This window comes from Psittacula echo (genome assembly GCF_963264785.1).
Source record: "Psittacula echo genome assembly, chromosome: 1".
Taxonomy (NCBI): domain Eukaryota; kingdom Metazoa; phylum Chordata; class Aves; order Psittaciformes; family Psittacidae; genus Psittacula; species Psittacula echo.
Window position 1 is genome coordinate 110,271,108 of NC_137735.1, and position 11,052 is coordinate 110,282,159.

At 45.3% G+C, this 11,052-nt stretch overlaps 1 protein-coding gene and 1 long non-coding RNA gene across 2 annotated transcripts; one reads left to right on the top strand and one right to left on the bottom strand.

The window, feature by feature from the left end:
• The first annotated feature begins 4,798 nt into the window (after positions 1-4,798).
• Positions 4,799-8,566, top strand: LOC308225538. Its single transcript, XR_013957759.1, has 3 exons — positions 4,799-4,908; positions 7,558-7,777; positions 8,136-8,566. It is a non-coding gene; the product is annotated as an uncharacterized lncRNA (long non-coding RNA).
• Positions 8,567-9,035: 469 nt separating this feature from the next.
• Positions 9,036-10,280, bottom strand: GPR19 (G protein-coupled receptor 19; the record flags this gene model as incomplete). The annotated part of the gene is made up of 1 exon (XM_080628306.1): positions 9,036-10,280. One exon carries the CDS (start codon positions 10,278-10,280, stop codon positions 9,036-9,038), a length of 1,245 nt encoding a protein of 414 aa, XP_080484432.1.
• Positions 10,281-11,052: the final 772 nt, after the last annotated feature.

An 11,052-nucleotide genomic window follows, 5' to 3' on the forward strand; every position in this document is an offset into this window, starting at 1 on the left:
CACAGGGCAATAGCTCATTCATACTGCAGGGGACAGTTGATGAGAACCAAGAGCGTTTCCATTCTCACTTCAGCAAGCTGCATTTCTCATTACTTTATTCTTGGGGCTTCTTGCCTTCTGATATAAAATAGTAATTAGCTTTTTAATTACTAATATACCAATGGAACCAAAGTGGATTACTGCAAGTGTTTGAGAAACAGCCAATTAACTACTACAGCTTTCTGGATTTACGTAATCTTGTGTCTTTTTGCAGTAGCTGCTTAATGTTGTCATCGTCATCACCACACTGAAGGAGTGGCATTGTTAATGGGGCTGATATTGTCTACACATGCTAGCAGATAAAAAAGGCTGACTGACAGCTGGAGAATGATTATAAAGGCTGTCCATTTTAATCCCTCTGCCATGAACTGCTTGTGGAATGAGCACAATTGCAGTTCTGTGGATGCATTAATAAAAAAACGTAGGCATAATGATGAATGGCCTCTCGGGGTTGCTTCCATTTACCTTGCAGTTTTTTCTGAATAATGCTCTTTGCATGAAATAAGTCATATAAACCGAACAGATTTGCCTGTTATTAAGACAGCTTTGCCTTAGTCTGTCAGAAATACAATCATCAGCTGTAACTTTAAATATTACCTGTTAATATTGACTAAAATTATTTTCTTTGTTACTGAAAAATCTTTTTTCCTGTCTTCATGAGTATGTCTCTACCCAGGGTTGGGGGGTGGAACTGGATGATCTTAAGGTGCTTTCCAACCCAAGCCAAAGGTTAAAAAACCTTTGAGAAATAAACTGTGGTTTCAGGGAAATTTAAAAGTAATCCTGAGAACTAGGGTGAGAATGCTACTGGTTTTGCAATAGCAGGGAAAAAAATCCTTTATGTAGGTAGCAACTTACAGAGTGCGCTGTAAAGTCTGAGGAACGCTCATTTCTAGATCAGTGCGGCAGGCAGGTAGTTGGGCTCTGAGAGGAGTTTTTTTCTGTACAGATCATTGTTCCTCCCTTCACCAAGCTGGAGGTTAGGTGGGAAGACTAAAGAGAGGTACCACCTCCCAGCAAGATTTCTGCATGCTAAGGATGAGGTTGTACTGAATTTGATTCTGCGTATGTGCAGTGCGAGCTGGAACTGTGCAAGGCTGATGCTATTGTACATCCTGTGCACACTCTGCTCGTGCTACAAAAGCTGCTGCAGTAAGTCCTTCCTTTTACACTCTTCCAACTGCGCCAGATCTGTGGAGAGTCTTGGTAGACTGCTGAAAGTGTCATTTTCAATCAAAGACGTTCCTCCTGTGTCCTTTCTCAAGCAAGGCGTCCACAATAACATCAAATACCTGAAATGTGGAATGTACATTCAAAAAAATGTTTACTAGTGCGAATAGATTTTTAGTGGAGGAAAGAGATTATTATTTCCCTTAAAGACAAAACTCCAAATGCTTTGTTACCTTGATAGGAATTTTTCATGACAGTGCTATCAACAAGCAGGAAGTGGTCTTTTAAGATACAACTAGGTAACTTTACCATCAAAACCATTGTATGGCTGTCAGGAGCTGGCTAGTAATAGTGTCAGGATACACAGGTGGGAGCCCCTACCTGGGGGCAGTGAACAGTAGTGTGGTAGTGGAAAGGCAGTGTGTTTGTCATTGCACCCAGGACTGGAGCTCTTGGATGGGAGTTATGGGTGCTGTTGACAGTTCAAGAGCAATTTATGGATAGCCACCTTGTGCTGCATCACCCTCCCTTGAAATATTTTGGAATAGCTCTTTATATGTCTACCTAACTTCTTTCTGGCCTGTTCTGAAGTGGTGGCTGCCTTCTGCTGATGTTCTAAGATTATGTTCTAAGATTAGCTCTGAACACTTGATGCTTTCTGCCATAGGCTGGTGCTGGCAGTGCAGCTCCTGGTATGAGGGCCAAGGGTCACATCTAACATCTCTCCTCTTAAGGAAAAAAATATACACCCTCAAGACTTCGTTCTGAGAAAGATCCTCTGGATCAATATAAAAGACTAAGTCAATAATGTGGCAAGAGGTGTTTCAGAGTCTGCAAAAAGCCTGACAGCAGATCAGCTCCCGGCAATGCTGTGAGTTAATAAGAAAATCAGGGCTACTCCTGCTGCATTTACAGCTAACTGGTAAATAATCTGAAATGTTTCTGGCTTTGGATGTCACTTAATCATTTTCCTTCCTGTGTTTGGATCAGTATGGAGAGGGGCTCTGCAGAGTATGTACAGCAGTGGAGATAAATCTCCAAGGGTAAAGAGAACTGCTGTAACGCCTTTGGAAATAAGATGGGTAATTACACCTATGCGTATGTTGTCTCTGCTGTCTAATTCTACATGCCCTCAACAAAATTAAAGGCCTTGATCAGTCCCTCTTCCCCAAACTGTGGAAACAAAAGCATCTCTCACTTTTACTTGTAAGTGTGATGAAATGTGTGATGCAATCTTTTCTATTTGGTGATGCAGTCTTTTCTAGTCCCCACAAATGTAGGATCAAATCAAGAGCTGGCCTGAAATGGTTGAGATGCGTAGCACGAGGGGATTACTGCTGTCTATGCCACTTCTGAATTTTATCCGGGAGATAAACTGAAAGAAGACTTTGTGTGTGTTAGCAGTAATGTAGAATAAATCCATGGTTTAGGCCAGGCTGCTCACCAGAAGGTGACATTTATATAACAATCTTCCAGTAGGTGTGCTATGTTTTACTAGAAGCCAGTTCAAATAAAGCTCATGTAATTCATAATGGCCTATTCCACAACACTTGCTAGGTTGAAAAGAGCCAACTAATAAAGACGTATTAACTTACAAAATCACTTAGGTGGCTAATAACCCTTCCTTTGAGTGTATGGGTCTGGCTTTAATAAACTTCAAATCTGCTTTTTGTTCTTTTAAACAGGAAGGATTTGATACTGAGAAAGGCTCAGCACTCAGAATTTCAGCTAAAATCGATGGCGTGCGTTCAACACCTTGGAAAACCGACTCCTAAATCAATGTCAATTAGTTCTGAAGTCAAACTGGTTGAGTTGAGGAGACTTAGAAAACTCAGGGGATTCTTAACTGGGCATATGGAAACTCTTAAGTTTAATTATGAGTGATAGCCACCTCACAATCACCTCCAGGAGGCTGGCCGAAAAATAGGTTCAAGTGGTGTGTGTCTGCTTCTCACTAGCTCTCACCCCTCAACTGGAAATTTGTAAAGTATGTTTAGCCAAAAATCCAACTTTCTGCTGAAATAAAAAAGGGGAGACACACATAATTTGATGATTTGTAATAGTAGATTTGTAATAGTAGTTCCCAAGTACAAGCCGCTTGATACCAAAAGTAAACGGCAGTGATGGAATTTCCACTTAATGGATGTCCACTTAATGGAAAAAAAATGTTTAATGGTTGGCACTGTGTCATGTTCTTACACAGAAAACATTTAAGACTAAGGGGTGAATGGGCTAGAGACCCAGGAGTCCTCTCTCCCAGAACTGCTCCTTTGCAGATGGGGCTGAGATGTGTTTGTGAACTGGGAGGTTTTGTTTGCTCTGTGCCAAACGTGCCCTTATAGCTCTGCCAGCTTCAGCCCATGTCTGCTGGTTTCCTCCTTGCTTAGATGTGTGCTCACGATCACACACACATACCCACACAGGAGCAATGGCTGGCATCCTGGGCACCTAACCAACCTTTCAGGAGTACACAGTGTCTCGAGAACTGTGTGAAGCTCCAGGGACAGTCACTGGCTATTTACACATTAAACTGTGGATTCTTCAAGATGCCTTTATCTGAGGAGTGTTGCTTGGTTTAGTCCTGAAGTTTCCACAACTCTCTGTGAGCTGGCACAGGCAGGATGCAGGACACAGAAACAACCGCAAACCATGGATGAAATGCAAAGAGTAAATTTATTTTCATTACCTCACCTATTAGGGAGCCCCAAAGGAGCGCCCAGCAGAGGCACACGAGCGTGGATGCAGGCACCATGATGCTTGATTCATGCTAGAGGATCATTGAACCTGCTGGTTTCACCTGTGTTTCAGGGCAGGCATAGTTTACCACAGTGCCTTGATTTCTCCTACAGCAAGGCAGGAATCTCAAGCTGCCTCTATCACAGGCTTATGCTACCGGAACACAGATGTTCTACCTGTCCAACAGACAAGGCTAAACAACAATTAGTATGATATATGTGTTCTACACAGGTGCAGGTCACTTGAATGTATTTATAATCCTCCTTGCCATTCTTCCTTTTTTCGCCACACCTCATTAACTTTATTGTTGCTTTAGATGTATCACTGAAACAGTATGTTGGCAATGAGGAGTTGTGGGGGAGTGTGGAAAGATTTGTTTATATTGATCAGGCAAATCCTTCATCATTTTCCATTTCTTGCTTAGATAATACATGATCTTCCTTCTGAGTCTCTGGCATCTCTGGGGCCTTGGCAGACCAGAAGGACCAGAAGGACCAGAAGGATCTGGATGGGTGCTATTAAACCCATCCATTACCCGTCCTAAAATGATGGAAGGAATGGAAAAGTTTGCTCTTTGCTCTGGCACCAGGTCAGCACTTGTCAGTGTCCATCATTACAGGTTTCCAAAGTCAACACTAAGCATGGAGTAGCTGCCATTTCAAAAGTCAAGCTGCCGGATATTTTCCATCTTCAGCACCGCTGTACTATGGTGTTTTCTTCAGCTCTAACAGTGGCAGCGCCAAACTGTCAGTGACTGGATGTTACTTGAGGGCTGGAGCTCCTGGGGTGGCTTGGGCAGCCTTTGCTTAGGCACCTCTCCCAGAAGCACAGTGTTCACTGGGGCATGAACCTGGTCAGCAGCCACAGCTGATGGGATAATGGATGGAGAGGCCTGGCAGAACTTGGAAAAAAGCAAAAGGAAGGAGATGGGAGTGAGCATGTACGTATGCCCCCGACATACAGGTACGTCACTGCTCCTTTCGCTTGTGCTGTGTGGTGAAGGCTGGCTTTTCAGACTGAGGATTTGTTAGCAATTGAAGCAATGGGGTTTATTTGATTGCTCTGGATAATCTTTTTTAACTCTAACAAAAGCTGTGTCGTATAGAAGTAGAAATCAGGAAGGTTTATCAGTATAGCTGCATAAAGGGACAGCTGCACTGTCCAACTCTTCCAAGTTCAAATGCCACTTGTGTTTGTGAGGATGTTGTTTTACCGGTATAGTTTGGCTAAAAGAAGCTATACAAGCACACACTCACTTGATACAGCTGCGACTGGGCTTTATTGATAGGGAAAGGTGGTTTAGGAAAGCCAACCTCCAGACTTCACTGATGGCTGCAAGGCTAGTTTGGCCCATGATTTCAGGGCAGAACTGCCAGCTCCTTCAACCTGGGGACACTGTGCCTACCTGTCATGTCAAGGCACTTTTCCTGGCCAGCTTGTGTAGTTCTACAGCTTCTAGGGGGTGGAGGAACATGGTTGAGTTCAGAAGAGGGAAGGTTGCACAGAAGCCTGTGGTTTCACACCTGCCAGTGTGTTCTTTGGGCTTTCCATGTGAAACGACATCTGGCACGCTGTGGGTCTGCAGCGTGGTGCTGGCACCTTAGGGGTGGACTGCCTCTTTCCTGTCCTTTTCAGCAGTGGAGCAGGTTTGAGAACAGCAGCCCTGCATGTGCTGGCTGCAGCAGTATTTTCCTTTGGGATCTGTAATGGTCTGAGGACTGCCCCTCATCTGTGGGCCAGAAGTGCGCAGGCAACATCCACTGGAACATCTCTGGGGTCCGACTGTTCAAGGACTCGCTCCATACAGTACCTCTGGTTGCACCTTGACAGGACAGTGGCTGCCATGGCCTGTCCTGTCCATTATGTCCAGATAGAAAGGCTGCCTCATGCACTCCTATTCATGTTGACTAGAAGGAACAAGTGTCCTGGGTCCCTCTAGAATCAGACCTAGCAGGAGGTGGGCAACCATGACCCTGTGGTCTTCTGCAATCTCAGGGCTTATTCTGTTCAGTCCCATTGCTTTAATAAAGCTACTGACCAAAAGAACAACTGTTGGGTTTCAGTCTCACAACCCAACATTAAAAATAACATTGCAAGGTTGACCTGGCCTGCTTACCCTAGGTCTGATTTTACTGTGACAGAGGTAATTAAGTGGCAAAGAAAAACTAAGCATATGGTGATGTTTAAGGGAGAAACAACCTGCTCAGAACATGAACCACACAGAAAATATTGGTCTTGTCTCAGTTACAAGATCCTCTTTCCTCCCTGTTCATGGGAGATTTTGCTAATGACTTCAATGAGAAATATCAGATCCTCATTTAATGGGGATTTCTGAATTTTGAAATAGATACTGGAAGTGTTCCTGCAATCCGTGAGGGTTCTCACAACCGTACTTTGTATGGTAGAGGAGGAAGAAGGAAGCTTTCTACCATGCCTACAGGATTGTTTCTCAACAAAGGAGTTTCCCCACCCATATTGCCAGCATGAGAGTCTTTTCAGAGGATGTCAGCTTGGGGCTCCACCACATGTGTGCTTCTGCTCCCTGCTGACGGGAAAGGGAGGTACCCAAGTGTGTTTAATACACCCTGTAGTACTTGCTGCTCTTGGTCTATTAACTTTCATTAATGCAGCGCTTCCAGTCCCCAGGCACGAGCAGGAACCCAGCTGTGCCACATTTGCTCTGAAAGCAGAAGAAAAAGATAATCCTTCTCTGAGGAGGTTGTGGTTGAGGGACGTCTCTTTTAGACATACACTGGGCAGCTAGAGATTTTGAAATAGAATCATAGAGTCATAGAATCATAGAACCATAGAACGGTTTGGGTTGGAAAGGACCGTCACAACACCTAGTTCCAACCCCTGCCATGGGCAGGGACACCTTTCACTAGACCGGGTTGCTCCAAGCCCCATCCAACCCGGCCTTGAACACTGTCAGGGAAGAGGCAGCCACAGCTTCTCTGGGCAACCTGCGCCAGGGCCTCATCACTCTCATAGCAAAGAACTTCTTCTTAATATCTAACCCTAATCTCCACTGTTCAAGTTTCAACTCAGGAGTATGTGGAGGGGTAACTGTCACCTGCACACTACCTTACAGTTTAACACCTGCAATCAAAGCTTCCACGATGCTGTTAGGATGACTGGAGCATGAAATGCCTGCTGGTACTCTGGATTTGAGGATGCTTGGCCAAGCCCTGGCCGCTACATTAGGGTGCTCTAAGGAGAGCCTGGTCTGGAGCCAGTTCTGTGCAAGAAATTACTGGGTAGGATGAAATTCTTGAGTACAGAAAAGAAATAACTGGGAGAATACATGATAGAAGTTTACAAATGCAAGAGCGGCACAGGGAGTGTGGGTGGGGAGCAGCTCGTCACTGGGTACTGACTTTGTCAGAGCTAGTTGAGAAGGAACTAGAGAATAGGAAAAAAAGCGCTTGAGATTCTCAACTGAAGAGAGGTCAAAACCTAGATTCTCAGGCAAAACTCTCTTGAAATCCACTTAGATGGGGCCTGAAAAGGGGGTGTGTGTGTGTGTGTGTTTCCTTCCCGCCTGTGGAATTTTATGACTAAGCCCATTCTGGACCTGCTCTGTATTTACTGAATGGCACTGCTTTTTGGCAGCTACCCTGTGAGAGGTGTTACTTCTTAGCAGTGACTGCCAGAGACTAGAATGAGGTGTCAGGAGACCACTCTGCAGCTTCCCTGATACTCACGCTCTATCTTCAAGCACCCACTGATGGCTGCAGTAGACAGTAAGATGCTGGCATGGATCGATGTCTGGTCTGAACCCTGTGGGACTCTCCTGTAGACACTGTAGGAAAGCAAAAAGGAAACTTCCCAGGTAAATGCTGCAGCAGCCTGGCCTGGACCTTCCACATGTCCAACTCATGGGAACACACTGATTGGGCAGAGCGAAGGGAATTCACCAACCAGATATGTGTTATCTGTGTTTTCTGAGGGTGAACTACTTTACTTCTGGGAAATACTGTGAGAATTAAGAGAATAAATCAGTTTTCATCTCACAGATTCAGCCTATTTCTAATTAATGAGGTCAGTAACTGACAAAACCCCCACCCAAACCCAGCCTGTGTGTTCCAGTAAATGCAGATGGCATAGGGGATGCCATGCCCCTTCCCACTCTGGTGGGAAGCTGAAGCCCTCACTGGTGCTGTTGTGTTGTCTTCTCTCTGTGCTGGCAGATAAAGAGCAGCAGGAGTCAGCTCCACCTGCAGCCACAGCTATCTGCCAGCTCATCTCCTCTGGAATGCCTGTGAGGGACCTGTTCAAAGGTGCTGTCATGGAAGAGGATGCTGCCAGGAAAATGTGTGAGTGCAGAAAACCTCTCTTTGCTGCAGGTGGCACAGCCATACCTCAGCAGAAGGGACTCAGGCCAGGAGACACACCAAACTGAAGCTGTGAGGAGTCCCTGTGTGCCTGGCACTGCTTTGACCAGCACGTGTTCTCTCAGACTGTGCCCAGCCCCATCTTCTGGGTGGATGCACTAGGGTGGGTGTAGAAGCAGCTTGAGAGGAGGTGATTTGGACCTCGAGACCTCTGGAGAGGCGCAACAATGAAGGTGCGAAAGCATTCAGTGCTGGACTTATGCTGACCCTGTGGGGCTGTGGGAGTTTCACCACTGATGTCAGGATTAAGCTTGACTGCCCACCTATGGACCTCTTGCCCATCGGGTATGGGCAAGAAGAAAAACCACAGTGCACTCGTATTTGCAGAGACATACCAGACAGAAGTATGGATGGCCTTGGGTGGATATATGCATTGATACATAGTGGCCAATGTACAGGGGTTCAAAAAAGCAGTGTTTCTTCCTACGCTTTTTTGCCTGTCTAGGGAGAGTCTGAGAACTTTCCTGTTTTGTAGAAAAGGGATGCTTGTGAGTCAGAGTATTCCCTGAAAGCAGAAGGTAATGGGAATTAAATAAACTGGACACATCAAAATCAAGGCATTTAATAAAATAAAACATCTTGTTTTCTTCCCCAAATCTGTGTTAAAAATATGTAAATATACATCAGTATTCAGAAAGAATATAAAGCTCCTTGTTCTGTGGGTACCTAGTGGTTTCTTCAAAGCAATGCAGCCAGTTAGACAAATGTATTGGGGGGATTGGACTGAATAGGCCAGGCAACCTTTTTTTCCTTTTCTTCTCTGTTAAAAGCATCATAGATGGAATCTTTCATGACAGTTTTGGATGGAGCTGGGATATCTGCGATCCCAACATGATTCTTTTTGGCTATTCTGGAACTGGTGGTGATGGTGTATGCATTGCTTCTGTAACATTTCATGGCAGACATGCAGAAAGTTTCTTTCATCCCTCTTCTGAAGTTTGCATTATACACAGAGTAGATGGTTGGCTTAGCAGCTGAAGAACTGAAGGAGATCCAGGTGATGGACAGGAAAACCAGGGAGCTCTTTCTGTAGTTGATTTCCTGTGGGTGCCACAGCTGTACCATGTAGAAAGGGAGCCAGGAGAGGAGGAAGACCGAGTTTAACATTAAGAACATTTTGATGGTTTTCACTTTTGCTCTTGGGACAGTATTCGTTGTCCTCCTGACAGTCCTGCCGTCGGTGCCTATTCTCCAAATGTACTTGATGACCCTCTGGTAGAAGAAGACAATGAGGGTAGATGGCATCAAAAACACCACCAAGAGGCGGATGACACCATAGGTTACTCCTTCCCAAGATCTGGGGAGAAAAAAGTTGCAGTGGTCGTCACTGCTGGAGCTGTAGAAAAGGAAAGCCGGTGACGCAAATGCAGCCTCAAAGAGCCAAGAGGCCAGAATCATTTTCTTGGCTTTCTCCCTGGACACTTTGAAGCTCAGGGGGTAGACGATAGTGTAGAATCGATCCACACATACAGAGAGCAGCACATATATCTGGACTCCAGGGGTGATGTGCTGGATGTACCTTACCAGCTTGCACATTGCGTTCCCCAGTGTCCACCTGCCATAGGTGAACTGAAGCAGCACGAAGGGCACGCTTGCGACACTAGTCAGCAGGTCTGCACAAGCCATGGAGACAACGAAATAGTTGGTGGTGGATTGTGTCCTCCTGCTCCGATGGATCACCAAGCAAACAAGGGAGTTTCCAACGAGGGACACCAGCCACAACGCTCCCAAAACCATGCTGGCTGCTGTAATTTCCCCCCGCTGCAGGTCATACAGCGAGGCAGTGTGGTTCCTGCTTGAGCTGGGTCCTGTGGGTGATGCTGTCATCTCATAGCCAGCAGGAGGGATGGAGCTGTCCGGGTAGCTCTCGCTCTGCAGCAGGAGCAGGAAGGTAGGGAGAGCAGCAGTACCACTGTTGTTATCCATGCTGTGAGCAATCATGGCCACGTCTTCTGCTCAGGCTGCATAAAAAGAGAAGAAGCAAGGTTCTATTTAACAGGTCTGTGGGAAAAACCTACCTTAAGCAATGAAAGATGATTTTAAGTAATCCACATACTGCTTAACGTAGTGGATGTCAGAGAAACATTCAGAAATATACGGTGAGTCTCTCTGTTACAGCAGAGGCCATTCAGTTTTGTGTTGAGTTTTATTAACGACCTGACTGTTTTAGGACATGCACCTCTGCCCTCTGAGAGATAAACGTTCCTTTCACAGCTAGGGGCTGAGATGCCCTTTCACCCATGCTGGTGACCTGCATATTCCTGCAGAGAGGGATATGCTGACTACACCACCACCACCCTAAGGCAAACACAATCACTACTATGTCTTCTTTTTAGATGGTGTTTTTCAGCTTCCAGGATGCTCTAATGACTTCTGTGTTTCCAAGCTATCACTGAAATATAGGTCCTTGGATCAAACTGTAGCCTGTCCTTTGTGGCAGATACGGGACACACCATGGTATGACATATATATGACTTCCTGTTTTAAGAAGTGAGACAGGAATGGATATATTACTAGACAGAGTTTGCAATCTTGGATTTAGTCTGTTGTGTTGGTCCTAGCCTATCACAGGGTTAAAATGTAAAAGTGCTAAATATTAGTGGCTGTGTGTATACAAACACCTTGCCTGGGCCTGATGAGCCTAAAGCGTCCTTTCAAATGATGGTGTTTAGATGCAAATTCTTATTCACTAGAAACAGAAAGTCTGGTTCTG